The sequence below is a fragment of the Poecilia formosa genome, unplaced genomic scaffold, assembly GCF_000485575.1.
Source record: "Poecilia formosa unplaced genomic scaffold, Poecilia_formosa-5.1.2 Scaffold196, whole genome shotgun sequence".
Lineage (NCBI taxonomy): Eukaryota > Metazoa > Chordata > Actinopteri > Cyprinodontiformes > Poeciliidae > Poecilia > Poecilia formosa.
In genome coordinates, this window is record NW_006800135.1 from 171,882 (window position 1) to 191,082 (window position 19,201).

General features: G+C 39.8%; 1 protein-coding gene across 2 annotated transcripts in view; it reads left to right on the forward strand.

Moving 5' to 3' along the window:
* Positions 1–19,201, forward strand: part of atad2b (ATPase family AAA domain containing 2B) — an 82,191-nt gene that overhangs the window by 31,578 nt on the left and 31,412 nt on the right. For both annotated transcript variants that reach the window (XM_007566635.2, XM_016678949.1), the window contains exon 24: positions 1,159–1,287. In XM_007566635.2, coding sequence (XP_007566697.1) covers positions 1,159–1,287 — 129 coding nt within the window. The remainder of the gene's footprint in view (positions 1–1,158; positions 1,288–19,201) is intronic.

Sequence of the window (19,201 nt, forward strand, 5' to 3'; positions counted from 1 at the left end):
CATCCCAGTCTTCTGCAAGAATTTTTTTTCCTCCACGTTTTCGTCTTGCCTGTCCCTGCTGAAGAAGTCCGTCCACATAGCATGATGCCGCCACCACCATGTTTTACAGTGGGCTATCATGTGGTCAGGATAAAAAAAACTCCAAATTCCATCAACTCTGATCTTATTTTAGACATTTGCTGTGTCCCCTGCATGGCTAATATCAAACTGCTCCTATCTTTTCCTTTACGTTCATCTACCACTTAAAATCTGAATAAAATACATTGAAGTTCATGGTTGTAAAGTGATAAAATGTGGATATATTGCTTTCGCCAGACGGGTCAATATCTGCTTTTACCCACTTTGTCGTTTGTCATGTCGGCAAGTTGAATCAACCGAACACATCCTAACTGGTGGTCACATATACTTAGCTATTTTAGGTTATACTTCCAGAAATGCCTCAAAGCTAAAGCATCTTAAGAAAGGCTCACAATACTGCCCTAAGCCTGTTTTTTCTTTTTAAACTCAATCTCAAAAAATATCCAAAAGAGCCTGTTGACATTTGGCTTGAGCCGTAGAAAGCAGCGTTGCACGTTGAGCAGGAACCGCGTCGGCGATAAAGCTGTTTTCAAAGGTCACACCAAATACGTTTCACTTCATCTTAATGAAGCCCAAAGTACAGGATTCCAAACGAATGTTTCTGCAGAGTAAGATAGCTGCCCGAGGAGGAATGCAGCCGTTATAAATTCTTGATGATCCCATCGATGTTCTGACATGAAACTATCAATAAGCTCAGAACTACATCATGCTCAGTTTAAGCTAGGTTAAAAAACTTGTTTGCATCAGAGCAAAGTTTTTTGTTTTTTTTTTACCCAATAAATCTTTTTTCCCCCCCCCCTTTTAAACGAGCCAGAAACTTTTCAAGGACATAATTTCTCTTCACTGAAGTTCTGGTTTTGTCTTTTCCTGACGGGGAGCTGAACTATCAAATGTGTCTTTATCAATCCTTTTTACAGATCTAGAGTTTTCTTGTTCAGCAATATCTAATCCAGTGTTCATATTTTTTAGGTTGGATTCTTTCTTTTTTTTTTTTTCGTTGCCACTTTTGCACCACACAACATTTGCACACAAAACACCCAAGAACTTTTAGTTTCTGACGGTCTCTCTGTGCCCCTGCAGACTTCCAGACTGTGGGTCAGCCTACCTCAGCTCCCGGTGCTTTACCAGCTCGAAAGCAGCATCCTGCAGGAGACGAGCAGGCCAAGACGAACACCCAAGGCGAAGCCGCTTTCAAACACTGCACTGCCAGTGAGTCTTTATGCATTCCTGTCTCGCGCTGCGTGAGCGGCATGAAGGGTCGCGAGCTTCGTACCTTGAAGTGTAACATAACATCCATCATGAAGGTCAAAATATATGCTTTTTTTTTTTAACATGAGGTGACACATAATTCATCCTTTCTGAACTTTGATTTCTTTTGACACGTTAAACTAATTTTTTTTACTTTGTTTGAATCCTATTGGATGAACTGAAGGTGCAAAAAAGGTAGTTTCAAAATGTTTTGCCTCTTAAAAGTCTGAAAAGTGTGGAACTCCTTTGTAAATTATTTTCTTCTTATATAAACAGCTTTTGCTATGGCTTCAGTGGCTAGTCCTGAAGCCGTAGCAGATGGCTACCAGATTTTCTCATGTAGATTCTGAATTGTTTCTACTTCTTACAGCAAAAATGCTCAGTCGTCATCTTGTTGCGCTTAGGCCCGTCACGATAACAAATTTAGCTGAACGATAAAATGTCCTAATGAGATAAATGGTAATTGTCGTTTTGAGACCATTTTCCAGTGATACATTGATAATATTGCAAATTCTGCCTCTCAAAGACCAATAAACCTGAACTTTTTTAAAGAATACCCAACACTGGAACTGGAAGAAAAACAACAATCGAAAACAATAAATAAGACCGAAATGAAAACCCCACACAACTAAAAGCATAAATAAAATGTAAACAAAATTACTCTTCAAAAAAATATGAATCAGAATTGAAACGATCAAACTTATTTGAATTTAGTTGCGTTCACCTCCAGCTTCCTTCCTCTGAACACCTTCCTGCTTCTCTTTGCTTTTGTAAACATTCCCTCATCATGATGCTGCCACCACCATGTGTCACTAAAGACATTGCTTTTGTCCTAATCTGTCATGTTGTATTCATGTTAATCAAGTTTTTAGAGGCAAGTTCAAGTCAGCCCAGCTATGTTCGCAATTGGTCAGGCATTGCTAAAGAACGCAAAAACTGCATCGCCTGTCCTCCTAGTTGTTGCAGTGCATTGTGGGATGTGTAGTGTGTCCACCAACAATACATATATAAATAATTAACCAGTCAGATGTGGCTTGAAGGCAGCACGTCTGTACTGATTTTACAGAGTAGCATTGGAGTGATTGCAGCTAAACAGTAAAATTTCATATTTTATATACTTAAATGAAACTTTTGAAGCTGAAAAAAAAAATCCTACCACATCACAATCTTCACTATTTCATAGCAGCTTACCTAACCAAATCCCAGTAAAACCCACTGAGGTTTGCAATAGTAAATGTGAAATCAATCCCGGCGTTTGAATACTTTTTGTGAGGCCCTGCGCATGACAACAAGGGAACCCGACACACGGAATGCCGTCGCTCTTCCCGTTTCACATACATTTAGTCTGCGGAGAAGCGACACAGTGAGCAGCCTCATTAGCGTGGCCGCCGTCTCCTAAGCACTCACAACTCGGCCGCGCCGCAGAGCAATTACATGCCCACCTGTGGTAAACGGCGGGTGCCTAAGGGTGGAGGGCGGGCCGGCGACGGGCAGGGGGCAGAGTAATGAGGCCGTTACCTGGACAAATGAGGGGCGAGCCGGGGTTTTGCGTGTTGCGCCATACAGCTTTCATTTGGACGCAGAAGATTGCAATAGCCTGGTGAAACTGACCTGAAATATTAGCAAGTGCAGGAAATGTGTAGAGAGATGTTGCACTGGAAAATCTGAAATGTTGATGGAAGATAAAAAAAACAACAGTCTATTTACTTGGCAGTTGAAACATGGCATAATAAAAGGCCTGTTTTCTATAAAAAAAAAATTAATATTTCTATTCTGTAGTACCATAAATCGCCACTAGATGGAGCGTTTCTCCCATGAGAGTTTCCCCTGTCGAACTCCGACGAGAAGGGAGAAATATTTCTAGCCTTTTGAGGGCAGTTGGTTTTTTTTCTCCTCTCACTGAAAAAAGAAATTCACATGAGGGTCAAACAACGAGCTCCATTTGAATACACAAACATTTCAATTTGATCAGTATTTTTATTATTTTTTTCCAAAGGAATATATTTAATTGTCTCTTAAGTGTAGAAAATGTTAATTTAGTCATGCATTAACACCAGTAAAGGTCAACATGGAACTAGAATGACCAGACATATATACATACACACAGAGTACGTCTTTTATTTGCTACTTTTGTCGATAGTCTTTATCTAGAAAGCCAAATATCACAGATGCAGGCCACCAATTTGGAAGCGATTGGGAGAGTCGTTATCAGACTCCACCAGAGGTGTAATTAATTACAGTAACTCAAGTGATTAATTTGTGACATTGCCAGCTAGTTCTCACCTGGAGCACCGCAGCGAGGCACCTATTAGACAAATTGATCAGAGTCGGGTCCTGTATGAGGTACGACTTGAAGGAAGGCACATCTGTCTGACGGAGAGGTGTCAATCTCCAATCTCTGTGCCGGTACCGAGGAAGTGAACCAAGTGGAGCTGGGTCATTCCCGCGTACGCGCCTTTTGCTTTCCCTTTCACGGCGGGGTCACGGGGCACTTAAAAGTTGAAGTTATCCCAGATCACTCACCTGGAGCTGGTAAGATCATCTGGAGGTGGTTTGGTACCTGCAGTTCTTTTGGGCTTTTATCTGGACCAGCTTCCCCCCCCTACATCTCTTTCCATTTGCCTCAAGCCGAGAACCTGCCTGTGACATTCGGATATAGTCGAGCGGTGGCACCGAGGAGATGCGCTTTTAAAAAAAAAATAAAATAAAATAAATTATTTATTTATTTATTTTGAGTCATGGAGAAGGTTACATGGAAGGCTTTTTGAGGACTAGGGATATTTTCGAATCGGGTGTTAAAAGCAGCAACAGCATGAGGCGAGGGGGGAAAAGGGGTGGAGTCTGTTTGTTCGGATGCAGACGGCCGGAACAGCTGGCGCTCCCGCGAGGTCGCCAAGGGTTGGGGGAGAGATGGCAGCGCCGCGGCTGTTAATGCACAAGGAAACGGGAAGGCTGGGGCTTCCATTAGCCTCTGTGGGTTGCTCTGTCATGGTTTCTCTCCTCCTTCAACCTCACACATCTGCCACTCTCCCAGGAGCAACAGAAAACCCAGAGCCCCATTACCTTAGGCCGCGGACCCGGGTTCACTCGGAGTGCATCGCCACCAGGATACGGTTCATGCGGAGTGTCTTGCTTTCATTCATAATTAAGCCAGTTTAGTTCTTCTGTCACTGATGCTATTCAGCAAGGCGAATCAGTTGGTCTTGATCGTATGGGAGAGTCGCGGGCTTTACTGCTAAAAATGCAAAATTTTAGACGCACCCTGTAAATGTCACGCTTCAAAAACAGGTTGCCTAATATCAGTGGCCTTTAGAAATCTCAATCCACAGATATCCCTGATTTAATGAGAAATTCTTAATTTATGGGTTGCATAACGAAACGAAAGCTGCATGTTTGCAGAGGTTGGTTTAGATCTAAATAAAGGACTCAAAGATAATTTGTGAAAACCACTGAAAAATGTGTTGGGAAGTCTTGCACAAGTCTTCTCTTGGTGGTAACATTCTTTGGTGTTTGAAATACTTTTAGCATGTTTTGACTTTTTATAAGTATTGATGAATTTTAACTATTATCACTTTTATTTACCACACTCTCTATGGTACGATAGCTTTGATATTAAATAGTGATTTGGACGTATACCAGATTGATTTATGAGCCACAATAAATAAAATAAATACATAGGTTATTAGTTTATCACCTTTTATGCAGTATTTTAGCCTTTTACTCCCCAAAAAACGTTACTTATTGTGTCTACTCAGTCAATCTTCAGGACTACTACGTCATTTGTTGCCCAAAACGCGTCTCAAGAATTTCCGCCAGATTGTTGCAGGCGCAACAAATTGTAAATATGACTTGACGTTTGTGTGACTTAGAGCTACGCAAAGTGTCTGCCACAGGGTTCTGTGAATTCTGGAAATATTTGACGATTTTCCAGGTCCTGGGAAGTTATAAAGAAAAAAACAAAGTACGGAAATATAATTTTATTAAGTCTTTTTTTCCCCCCCCCCATCATCTTCAATGTTCTAAAGAGTACAAAATCTAATAATTTGGTGGTTTTGCACAGATTTACTTGATTAAATAGCCTTCTTTGTTCTTGGTTTTGATTTCCATTTAAACATTTTACCCATCAGGTTTTCAGTTTTGGTTTTCTTGCTGGACATACTCTGATTCATGAATTCCAAAGTGATTTTTCTTCTTAAAACTTGTTGACTTCAGTCCAGTGTTTGTTAACTCTGGTCCTCAGGGTTTGCTGAACCTCATGTTTCAGACATGTTTCTATTCTAGCTGCCTGATTGCAGCGACTGCATTGCCTCCTGCATGCCATTAAGTGCTGATGCGGCCTGCTACGCACCGATCGATTTATGGCAAAGCGAACGCTTTGCTCTAAAATGTTGAATGATTGAAAAATTTAGGTGAAAACATGTCTAGAAATTTGAGTCTGGAAAAGAATGTGGTTTTTACATGTAAATTGTGCAGACGCAGATTATTTTAAAAGTGAAATTCACCTAAATAACTAAAGATGGTGAAGTGGTGCAGGGCTGGTGCTTAAACGAACCACCATCTAATGAGGTGAATAAATTAACCCTCTTCAGACCAGAATTATTTATAGGCCACCTGGATCTATTTTGATTTTATGGCTGTAGAACCATCAAAAAAAAAAAAAAAGAAAAAAGAAAAGTGCAACGAGTGAGTGCTTCTGTTGCTCTTTCAAAGAAATCTTCAGCTTTCAGTACCTAGCAGTTGTACAGTATTACCGAGAGTCGTTCACTGTACAATAACAGTCTAAAGGTCATAATGAAAACACAAATGACTCGTTGACGGGCTGCAGATATGACGGCTGAAAATAAAATCCCTTTTACAGGCAAGAGCGCTTGGAAACCACGTTGGGTTGTGTGATTGTTGGAGATAATTGCTATGCAAGACACTCCCAAAAACACAATGTCTCAGTGAGTTAATTAAATTAGTAGTGAGAAGCATATCTCACCAGCAGTTTAACGCGCCACGACGCTTTGCATAAAGCACGGTTTTTCTAAAGAAACAAATTAACTTACTGGTCTTTAAATCTTTTGTTGGGAGATAATTTTGAAAGTAAAACCATTGAAGGCTCCAAGAACAAATCTACGTCACTTCCTCTCTGGACTCCCTGCTAATTCTCCCCTAAGACCTTTCATCGTCCTTTTGTTGGTGATCATTTACTCGGTTAAAAACGGAATAAAACCAATTTCAAAAGTAAAACCCGAGATACTTTCTGGAAACCACTACATACATACTCACACTTTAACAGCCCTTATTTACCTTACTAGTCGATGAAGAACTTGGTGAGGAAGCCGTAGAACCGGGCTTTCAGAATCTGATTGTTGCACACTCATAAAATGTATTATTGAGGACAAAAATAATGTAAGAACACTTTGATTTTTAAAGTCGTCTACTTGAAAACCAGAAGATACCGTCTTTGAGATGCGTTTTGTTGCGTGAGAAGGGATAGAAGTCACCACAACATTGCAAGTAAGTCTTTTCATAACATTGTTTGGCTACATGCTGTCCTGTATTACTCAAAAAAATGATTAATGTTGTGATCTTTTTTTTTTTTTTGCTCTCTGCCTGGTTTTGATTTAATGCAAGCAAACAAATGGCAGGAAGGCAAATGAACCCTCTGCTTGTCTTGCCGTCGATGTGGCTGCCACAGCTAACGTTTGTGCAGTGTCGAAAGGTACATTCTTCAGTTAGTTTGTGGACGAAATGTCGCAGACACGGCATATAGTGGCCATCATGTTGCTTAATAGCACGCCCAGGGCAACAGGTAGCAGGTTGTGTTCATGTAGATGAAGCGTGGCTGTGTTTCGTCCCTCCGCCTTCGCTTTTTTATCTCCCATCACTGTAAACAGTCAGCTCCCCACCTCTCTCTCTCTCTTTCAAATGACCGTCCATCACTGCATGTTGATGAGATATCTGAATTGATAATAAACTCCTATTCGTTCCTTTTACCTCAGGCTAAAATGGTTGCTGCATAAAAGCAAGGCAAGAATTTATTTAATTATTTTTTGCTTGGAAGTGAGATGCTTGCTAGAAGCTTGATTTTCCTTTCTTGTCAGACATTTGACTCCTTAACCTTCCTCTCGGAGGGCATGAAATCCAACCATAACACTAGTTTCAGCCACGTGGTTTCAGGTTGAATTCATTCAGTGCAGCACATATGCATCAGAAATAACAGGTTCATGTTTAAAGCCCTTTTTACTCTAAGGAAATGGCATTAATTTTACCCAATCGCGGCGATGTAATTAATGTTCAGCCAACGGAGACTCTCCAGAACTGGAGTTTGGATATTTTTACTTGTCTAACTCCCTGCGACACACAACTTTATCTTTGACTGGGTACTTTATATTCACAACAATCGTTATAAAAAAGAGAGAACATCATGATGGTCAAAGCTGCTATCAAGTGATATCTTAAATTATGAACATTAAGGCATTTTTAAGTGCCCTGTTCAGGCAGCGTTGTAGTGTCAGTGGCAGATTTCCTCTAAAACAGGGAAAACAAAAGATTCAGGGGACTTGTCAAGTCTGTAGAAGTATAGAATTGGATTAAAATGTATTTATTTATGTATTTTTTAGTTCTGGAAGTGTATGGGAGATGAAAACAGAGGAAGTGCCTTACTCCCTGTCCTATTTTCTAAAAGTGGTACCTTAACCGGCCCCTCTGTCCCTTGGCATTACGGTCTCTTGCTTTCGCTGGTTTCTTGTAAAGCCTTAAAAAGCCATTAAAACATTTCCCAGAAAGTCACGGCAAACTTTTGTATTTACACTTCAGAAATGATCTACAAAAGGACAACAAATTCTGGGAATATGGGTGAGAAAAAGTTCTGGATTGTGACTTGAAGGCTGTGTAGAAACCCTGCAGATTGAATCTAAATGAGCTTTTCCTTCATTCATGAGTTCATGCTAGAAAAGGACAGAGGTTCACTGACCTCAGATGGCCGAGTTGTTTGCGTTAAGTGTGGACACAGCAATGAACCACTTTAGTATTTAATTGGTAGTTTAGCATAAAACTCTAATGCTTAAGTAACTTTACATGTGGTTTATCTTAATCTCTTCCCTCCACTTTTAAATTCTGCTTTCTGCAGTTGAAAATCCATTTTGTGGATGGCTTTCACACAACTTTCAGCAATACTTCCAAGCTACGATTGACACTTTCTGAGGTTGTTTAAAAGCAGGTGTCTGAATATAACCTCCACTAGGTCCTTTCTTCTACATGGCCAAGGTCTCCCTCTCTAACAATTTCTAAATATATGGAATCTTTTTCCTCTTCTATAAATGTTTTTGTGTGATGCGACTGGTAGTCCATAAAAACAGAGTATCAATAATCACTCATTTTTGGCGGAAGGTTGGTATTAAATCAGATCGTACCATATTTTTTAAAATCTAAAACAGTCATGGTGCGTTCACACCAAACGCGTTACGAGCGTCAGGCGCACCTGGTTTACAGTCAAAGTCTATGTGTAGACGCATCGATGCGCGGCACGTTTCGAGCGTCTAGCGCGACACGATTTGAACCATTTGGAGCGTTTTGAGTATCAAGAGCTTCCAAAGTGTCCGACGTGCCTCCACATAGATGTGGAGTGTAAACCAGACGCGCAAAAAAGCTAGAAATGTCAAGCGTCTCCATTCAAAGTGCACACACATCTAACTTGAAGCATCGACATGTTTTCGGCGTGCGTAATGCGTTTTGTGTGAATGCGCCATCACAGAGCTGAAACCTCCAATTGCGCTTTTTGAAAGCCAGGAGCATGGGATACCAGTTTGTTGCTGAAGTGTGCAATTTATATTATTGCTGGGAGATTATTTTTCTTTTCAGTGGAATATGAACAATCATTTTACATATATATATATTAAAAAGTTCACCTTGGTTATTTTTCTACTCAGTTATTGGAATTTGTGGGAGCTGGGTTAAGTGTTTTCACAAGGGCAAAGTTAACTATGTAAGACTGAAACGTAAAATGATTTAATTGTTTTTAAACTTGTTTTCTTCTCACAGTTATGATGGTAATGAAGAACATAAACATTATAGTTCATCTTGATTGATTCCTTAATCAAACGGAGAGTTCCCCAGCGCCGTTCTTTGTTTTGAGACTTTAGTTTTGTTTAAGGATTAGCGCTCCGTGTCTCGGAGGTCTCCGTGGGCATCTGCCAGGTTTGGAATCTCTCAAAGCCAATCCCACTTTTCCAATTAACGTGGATCTTGGAGCCCCGGCTTTCGTTGATTATAGAATGGAGTCAACTTTTCATTCCGCCTCTCGCCGACAGCAAAGAACAGCCGAAGATCCTAGCATTTAGTCAGGATTGCAAACGGAAAAATTATACTGGGCCTCCTGGGGTTTTCAGTCTCGTTGTTTTTTGTTTTTTTTAAAACCATAGCACAGTCGATTAGTCAATTTCAGTAAACATCAGAAGCCAGCGTACGCCAAGCGGCCTAATGGGGTGCTTTCCCTCTCTTTGCCTCATTCTGATAAGTTGTAATTGACTGGAACAATTGCACAAACATGATGCATTAGTACTGAATTAGTTTGAATGACTTATAGATTTGTTTTGTGAGAACAAAATTGTCTTTGGAACTTTCTGCACTCCGTCAGAAGTTCAAAGCGAACTGATATCTGTTTTCCCATTAAGCTCGCCACCTTGTGCATTTAAATCAGTGGTGAGTTGAATATTCATTTACTTGACGTATGAGTTTCATCCAAGGCAGGGTTTATATTTGTGGGACGTCTGGTTGTGTGAGAATTCTTACTCCACTGTAGTAAAGCGGTTTGGGTTTTGCTGAATGCGGCTTCCGACACTGCTGACGCTGTTGCATTTTATTTCCCCAAATATTCCAAGAAAAATAAACTGTGCTTATTTAGAATTTACTCTCAAAAATAATGACATGGTTAGAAAAAGTTATCAAAAGCTTTTTTTGATGTTTGGCACAAACTTTTAAACGTTAAATTGTTCTCACCCCAGGCTAAGTTAAGAGGTTATATTGTTTCCATTCAAACACAATGACCCAAAAAGGATGATGATGCAGTTTAAATCTGTTTTGGAAAAATAAAAGTTTATTAGAATGTAAAATATATTTGCATCCTCAATAATCAATGAATAATAAGTTCATTAATGGTGATAAGCATCTATTTTTTATTTCTGAGGTTTAAACTGGAAGTAAGGCTCTTGAACTGAGTAAGGTTTAGATGCCAAACAAATCACTGGTATTATGGTGAAATGTAAAGATTTTGTGAAATAACACTCGAATTTGTAAAAGAAAAGATCAATATTTAATCCAGGTTATTTCACTGCAGAAGGTTAGAAGAGTTTAGCTGATCCAAGTTTTTCCGGATCCCCAGAAACAGGGTAATGGATCTTTATCAGACTGCTGAGTCAGAAGCCACTTTCAGCATTATGTTGCATCATAATTTCTTGCAAAAATTGATACTAAAACCTTTTGAAAGGGGAACATTTTATGGCGCAGCAATATAATGTCTGGAAAAGTATGAAACTTTAAAATGGCCGTGTTATGAGAACCCTGTAATAAGGAAACACGTTTTCTTTTTAGCGTTGCATCTGAGAAGTGTAATACCTTTAGAAGTCAAACTGGAAGTTTTTTTTTCCCCCAAGCCAATAAGTGTCAGAGGAAGAATTATCCAGAAAGGTGTCGCTTGTAGTACAAAGAAACCCTGTGTCCCATTATTTAATTCAATATCCCTCACTTTGGAGTTCTATTATCATACAGCTGCGATGGTCTGAATCCTTGAACAGACTCGCAGGGTTTCTAATCGCTATCTAATCTAATCAATTTAGAACGTGCAAGAGCTCCAGCAAAGTACAATAATGGCCATCGTTCACAGTGAATGTGATGTGCCTTCTGATCTTCCTTTAGTGGAACAGCCTGCTGACTGTAAGCTCACATTGCTGTAGATATTTGGAAATAAATATCTACAGCAGGGTAAATGGGTTTTGCTTGTTTTGTAATTTGACTGCATATTAAATGATTTAGTCAGCAGCTATTTTACTGTTTTGAATATTTGCAGAGTTGCACTGTAAGCCTGGGTTAGACTAAGGTATAGGTAGCTACTGGTATTATGGGTATTGCATATTTTAAAAAAAATAAATGTAGCCTTTTAAAACCTAATTAATTTTTCTATTGTGTGTTTTTGTGGTTAGATGCAAGAAAAATCTGGAGTGACCATTTATTTATTTATTTTTTAAACTGTGAAGCTGACTGAGCAGCCATCTCCTGGCAATCCAGATTGCTGTGTGTAGTCATTTTAGCTAATATGTAAGGCAGCATGAACCCACCCTCCTCCCCATTATACACCTACAAAATGCTAATTTTTAGGGGTATATTTGTTTAGGGACTAAGTAATTAAACATTTTATGGAAACATGTTGATGTAAAATATTATAGTTTATGATTTTTACAGCATGCTTCTAAACTTTGTTTTTGTATAGCTACAAATCTAACAAGAATAAGCTGAGATTTTTTTTATTATTATTATTTTTTTTTTTACAGATATTCAAAAACAAAATCATGACCCTCTGTCTACAGCTTACTTTGTTAGCAACAAAGGCTTTATCACCCTGTCAGCAGAAGTATTAGAGTCTTTTTCTGCTTCCCAAATGCTACATGGTAAGCATTTGGCTAAAAATGAACCTTAAAATGCAATGGGAAATTTATTTTGCTTATTCCTACGATACAGCTCTTTTTCCATGAATCCTCAGGTTATCTAGTGTGGCCATTGATGGTGGCAGATGAACAGTTTTTCTGTAAGAGTAGGTGATTTTTTTTTCTGCTAACTGCACATCGAGCAGCTCATACACAAGTTTAATTGACAGCGCTAAGACGTTCCTCTCGGCACTGATTGGCTGCTTTTGACCGGGAGCGGCACATTTCTGCAGATGACACTAGGAGCAGCACGAGGAGGTGGAAGAGATTGATTTTTTTCTTTTTTTCTCATAGATTGTCTGTTATAAACGTCACATACTGCAACTTTAGCTGCAATAATCAAAAATACATTAGAAGCGGTAGGAATACTTGTTGCTTTTCTGTTTAAAATAAAAGCAAAGTAATACATGTCTTGCTTTTAAAGCGAGAGTTCTGTTACGTTTCTTTTCACCTGGGGTTATCATATGTCGTGGTTTATACCAAATACTGTTTTTCGATAAACAAATAGATTTTCTTTATGTAACATAAACACTTTATTATAAGCAAACCTGTAGCGCCGCCTCATTTACGAGTCCTAATTACACCAACACAGAGCAGCAGGAGGATACACCTTAAGCACAATTTCTTACTCACCAGCCTGAATTCTTCTTCTTTCTTTTTTCCAGGATATCAAAGGGCTGCTGGTAAATGCCAGTTTCTTTTCACTCAGTATCCGGCTTTTAAACTTCATTCCTTTCAGGGGACCCTTACCAGGTGCCTTCGCGTATTTTCGTCTTTGCACAAGGACTCTGATCACTCACATCAGTCAAAGAGACAGCCGGTACATTGCTTTTTACATCCCCACTCCCGCTTTATAAGTGTGGCTGTATATTTTTGCTTGGGGGAACAGATAATTTCCCCAGGAAGCTTTCATGCCCTGCTGTGGCTCCGTGTGCGTGTACAGGCTGACATCTTCAGCACTTCTCGGAACCGCCTGTGCATCAGGGCATATCTGTCTTCTGTGAAGAGGGCACCACAGGCACCATCATCCCACTGGCCATTTACTAAGCAGCAGAGAGGAAAAGGACAGAGCAGGATAGATGCTCTGACTAAATTACGTCCCAGGCTCATCTCTCTCTCTTGTTGTTGTAGCAGTTTTGACTACAGGGAGTGCATGGTGTCCCATTGCTTTTTTGTTTTTGTTTTTGTTTGTTTTTTTTTCAGACCAGAAACAAACTCTTGGTCAGAAAATCTCTCACGACTTATTCCTACTTTGTATTTTGTGTTAAAATTGTGCTGGGTTTGAACTGAGTAAGCTGGCTGAAGCCCTACTTCACCAAAATCTGGACATGGAATTGCATCGGGCATGAATATGAGCCAATTTAGCCGCGTTACGGCTAAACGGAATCAGGTTTTTGGGTGGGAAATGCAGTCCTGCTGGCAGCACTGTCGAGTTTCGCTTTTGCTGGGATGTTGCCAGGCAACCAAAGTGAATATAGTCCGAGTCAGGAGCTCCACCATAAAATATTTCCTGCATATAACTTCTCACACTGCAAAAACACTAAGTGTTTTTGGTCTAGTTTCTAGAGCAAATATCTTGGTATACTTGAAGTAAGACAAAACTAACTTATAGGTAAATTTTCAGCAAGAAATAGAAGCTTGTCTTAAGTTAATAATTCCCTAATATTGATGGAAATGCACTGGCTGTAAGTGAAATAATCTGCCAGTGGAGCAGGACATTTATGAAAAAGACATTTGTGGGGAAAATACTTTATAAGATTTTGTGTTTTTGCAGTTCATAAGATGCATTTGAGTGTAGATTGTGATCTAAGAAAACAGTAGTTCTTAGTAAGCTAGGAGACAGAAGTTTTTACTATGCCAGAGTCAGGCTTATATCCCTATTGCTTTATACTCAACTATACAAATACTCTAATGACTCCAGCTTTGATTTTTAGTGCGCAGAAAGGAGACTCTTATTGATCGTGGGCCTTGGCAATAAAACAAATAAGTTTATTTTCCAAATTGTTTTGGCTGAGCACCGTGTTGTGACTTTGAATGAAGAGAGAGAGGGAGAGAGACGAGAGGATGACAAAGGGTAATGGGAAGACGGCGATGCAGCAGTGGAAGGATAGTGACTGATATCCGTAATTTGAAGACGCAAAGATGGGATCATCTATTGATCTGAACATCTCATCAAGCCGCAGATCAAAGTGTCACATCGGGTGACAAACGCCTTTTTCCATTTCATGACCAAACGACCCGGACTCCCTCAAGGCCCCGTGTCGCCCTGACAGCCTTTTCCGACGATCATTGTCCCCCCGCAGTGTTTACCGTCTCGTCTCATTTTCCTCCTGACTTGTTCTTTGGCCCATTTTTCCATCGTGGTTAAGGCTCTAAAAGATGTGCTCTGTCTCAGTTTTGATTGGATTTGTCGAATGTGTGGAATTATATCCCCGTCTGCGTGATCAGACGAGGGGTTTTGCTTCACTGACGGCAAGTTTGGTGGGAAGGAAATTGTTTCAGAAGTCACTTTCCATCCCGGTGTCGGCACTGAATCTAAGCAATGTAAAGGTCAGTAGGACTAAATGACATCCATCTGTTTAAAGTTTTCATTCTCAGCTTTTCAAAATTTTGTTTAGTCATGCTAACTCGGCGCAGGAAAAGACCTCTCAAATAGTCTGTGCCATTTATATCTCAGTAATCTTTAAAATGTTGCCTTCTATGATGGTTGTTTTTACTATTTAATCACGTAGGTCTGAACATCTACAACACATGCTCAAAATAATAGCACAATCTCATAAGCATAATCTCAGGTTCAGGAAAATCCAGGCTTTGTTTAAGCATTTTAAGTTTTACTGAAACGCCAAACCGTAGGCTTTTTCTTTTTGAGGCTTTTTTCTGACAACACTCCCTAAAAACCAGTTGCTTTGTAGATGATTTCTGATGTTCGTATCGGAAACTCAGTCGCATCAAGGTGCCACTCTTAGCTGTAGCTGTCAAACTTGACATTCACCTCCGTTTCCGTCCTGTATGTAGTGAAAAATTAAATCTTATGGTTCTCCATAAAGCCTAGTGGCCTTTGACCAAAAGAAGCGGGTGTCATGTCACATTTAGTTCCAAGTATCTCTGATCATTTGTACAAGTTTCAGGTACATTTATTTTGAAGGAATTGTTGGAGGGACTGCAAATGTTGCCTTTTAGGTACATTTTCTCAACGGAGGGCAAAACGTTTCCCTGTTAAATCCTTTCTTTTTGTTTGTTTGCTCTTATTACCAAACTAAAAAAAAAATCAGTGTGAGATTAAGCTACTGCAATAAAAGATGAATTTCTTCTAAGGCATTTGGTAGGATGTAGTACTCAGGGATCCTCTCCGGTTGCTTCTGCTTGAAACAGAATAGTTAAATTGGAGCTAAAGCCGATGGAAACGGTTTCTAATACTTTCTCACTTTGTTTAACAAGACACGCTTTAAAGGATACATTTTAATTTGTGGGATTTCTGATACAATTCTTTCCCGTGGCAACATTTGACTCCCGTTTTAATTCCCGGCTCGCTTATTCTACCACTGTACGCATCTTTTTTCCTGTGAACTTTTGCACATAATGCGGATATCTGCCTGTGGCGGAGAGCAGGTTATGACAGTACCTCTGTCTTTTCAGACCCACAGATCTGCTTGCTGAACATGGAACAGAACGTAATACTTGCAAAACTGAACAACAACAATATGTGGGGGAAAATAAACCTGCTGAACAGATTAAAATCTGTTTGGAAACACACACTAGAATACATCTGATACATTGCTTAATTGCTTTTTTCTGGAGATAAGTAGAAGGTCCATCTCCCCTTTTATGAACTTATGCAAATCGGCATTCATCACAACAAGCATTTATGGGGATTTTACAAGCGTTAATGTACTGATGAACCCTACGCTGGCGTAGGAATTTACAGCACGAGACCACGTCTTTAAGCTTTACATTCGCTCTTGTTAAAATCACATCTGCTGATGAACGGCCACATTAAAGTCCACGACCGTCTCCGTTTAGACCCGTTTAATAGGTTCCCCCTGCATGTACTCCAAAGTGTTGGCCTAAATAGAAGTTCAAAAGAGGGAATTGCCAAACAAGAAATCTCTTGAGGCAAGAAAATAGTTTCCTATTTTTATTTTGTATTTCCATGGAAACGCACACACAATGAAGCACATAAATTCAGCAGTGAAAGAGGTAAATGGGTTAGTAAATAACAGCCCATCTGTCCGGGCGGGGTTGGGACCCTGTTGGTGTGAAATGGATTATTGTAGGTGCTGTTTTTTTTTTTTCCCCTTCAACACTGGGGCTTTGCTGCTTAAGTCTGTCTGTGAATTTATTTTAGGCCTCGGTTAGTTAACAGCTTGAACCAATTAAAATACATCCTGTGTTATTATATGAGATGTTTAAGTTTATTTTTAAGATGGAAAGGGGAGTCAAATGTAAAAAAAGAAAGAAAAAAAAAAGATATTTCTGTTTTACTAAATAATTGCCTGAGTACAACAGTTGTAACCTGTATTGTTATTTTTCCTTTACAGCAGATATTTAAATGTTTAATTCAGTTAAAATATACTAAATCACCTAGTCGAGCTTCCCTTAATCAACCTTTTCCAAAAGTATTTATTTTCTATAGTTGATCTTTTTTACTCCAGCATTTACATCTGCAACTTCTGTCTTTCCTACAATTTTTTGCTGTTGATATTTGCATCAGCTGCATTCATTTTTTTTTTTAAGTGGGGAAGCATTTGTATTGATCTCGCTGACTGTTGGATTAGCGAGGCGAGTTCATTCGGAGTGCAGAAGATTTACACGATTTTCTGAATTAAAATAATCTTCTGCAACGACTTAGTATTTATGAAACATGAGCAGATACTCCTGTGCCAAGGCGAAAGTGCTTGAAGTGAGCATTTTATCGTAGCTGTAGCAGCTCGACGGTCCTCGCATAAATATTCGCGCGCCGTGAACCTTTTCCATGGTTTGTCATTCCATTGTTCTCTCAAAATGGATTACAACAAGTAAGCCTGACGTTGTGCATTGGCGTTAGTTCAATTTAAGTTTTCCTTCACAACCGGTTGAATTCAGAAGTCACCTAATAAATAGTTGGTTTTATTTACGCTGAATTGTAAATCTAGATGTCTGGATGCATAATGAAGACCGAAGAGCACAGCAGGTAGTTTGGGGCGAAAGCGGAACACCTTGAAGACCAAGTCGCATTTTCCAAAATGCATGACAAAATGTCGGCGACTACATTGCTCTTAAACGTAACGGAAAGAATCAGTTCTTAAGTTTGCGCCTTCAGCCACACCTCAAAGCAACGGATCGAACGCGCTGCACACTTTTTAATCTGCCGTATTAAAGGCAAAAACCATTATTTAGAATTCGTTCCACTGCACAGTTTAAAGATTCACCAGGGTTGGGGGTTTAATTGAAGAATGAATCAGACGAGCGCCGACAATAATGTGCGTCGAGGCTGTAAGGACAACTAAAGCACGCCGCAGAGCGCCGTCTGTGGGTGTCACCGGTCTGACTTATTTATTTAATACCTGCCTGGTGGCAGTTGGGAGAAAGGTCTTATCTCGCTTCTGCTTTCTGAAGCTTTATTTTGTGTGTGTGTGTATATGGGGGGGCGCTTTGACAAGTATGTGTAGCGGCGGCTTGAAAATTTGTGCAACTACATAAATCTTGCATGGGTTAGGCACTTTTAATTATAACAAAGTGCTCCAGTTTTCTTTCCCTCCATCCCAGCCCCATCAGCATATCTCTCTCTTCTATGGTTTCCTCTTCATGCTCTAACAATTTTCATACATTATTTAAGAGCTGACTATGACGAGTCATTTGCCGCCACCCAGACTCACCTTTGCGTCCCCGAGGAGCCTGTCGCATAGCATCCAGGGGCGACAGCTGACCCCTCCAGCACCCTTTTATTTCTTTTATTTTCTTTAGCCGCATTGTTGGTTAATTATTGTGGTTTTTGCGTGAGGGAGGAATAAGAGATTGTGGCGAGTGCGTTTCCCAGTGGAGACGTTACCTGAAACTTGACCACCATAGTCGTTTTTTTTTTTTTTAATAAATTGCATATTTGTTGAATATATAAAATGCATGAAAAAATAAACAAGCAAAAGTGAGGGAAAGGAGCTCAACCTCAACAAAACCAAGAAATTACTGATGGATGTTTTCAATAACATAAAATAAGAAATTCTGGTCAAAAATAAGAGTAAAAACATAAGCTTGCACAAACTAAGAAGCATCACTTTGTATGATGCCACTGTTCAGAAATACCCAGGATGCCTGGCCTGGTTTCTGTCTCTTTGTTATTGCTTTATCTTTCTGTCTGTCTTTCCCTCTCTCCCTCTCTCTCCCTCTCTCTCTCTGGTGCCTCATTGTTATAGCTAGGAAACTATCTCATGTGCCAGTCAACCCTGAAGACCTGTCTGCCTCCTGTATATCATACTCTCATGTCTACTTCCCTTAGATAAGATCAGGAAGAACCAAAAAATGAAAGCAGGATCCTACCTTAAACCCCGCTCCGCAAGCAGCCTCAGAAGCTCTGAAACCAGCTGTAGGTGTGATGGCCAGTGTTAGACGGGGAGTCGGGTTCGTTCTCTGAACTTCCAGTTCTGCTTGGTTTGTCTGTAGATAAAAACTCTCTATTTACTTCCTACCTTCTGTTGCTGCCCGGTTTTCTTTTTTTCCCCTTTTCTTATTTGCTCCTTTGTGCCTTTATTTCCTTTCTTTTCTTCTGTGTGCCCTGCTTCCTGTTCCATGTTGTGTACGTCGTCCTTTCCTTTCTGCCATCTTCCCTTCTGTCTTTTCTTGTCTGTTGTCTTTCCGCCCATCACTCCATTTTTGGAGAGTCCTTATCTCCATTTTTTTTTTTTTTTGCCGTTCCCTACCTTTTTCTTTCTTTCAGTCGGCTTGTTTGTTCTTCTTTCCATTCCTCCTTCCTTCCTTTGAGTGCTTCCTTCTTTCTGTCCTTCCTTTTCTTCTTTGTATCCTTTTTTCCTTCCTTCCTTTCTCCTTTGTGTCTTTGTGGTTCTGTTTGGATCTTTCTGTTTAAAACTAGATTGTTCTGTTTTTTTTATGTGGTGTGTCCTTCCTCCTTGTATTCTTCTCTTTTCCTTCCTTCCTTCCTTCCTTCCTTCCTTCCTTCCTTCCTTCCTTCCTTCCTTCCTTCCTTCCTTCCTTCCTTC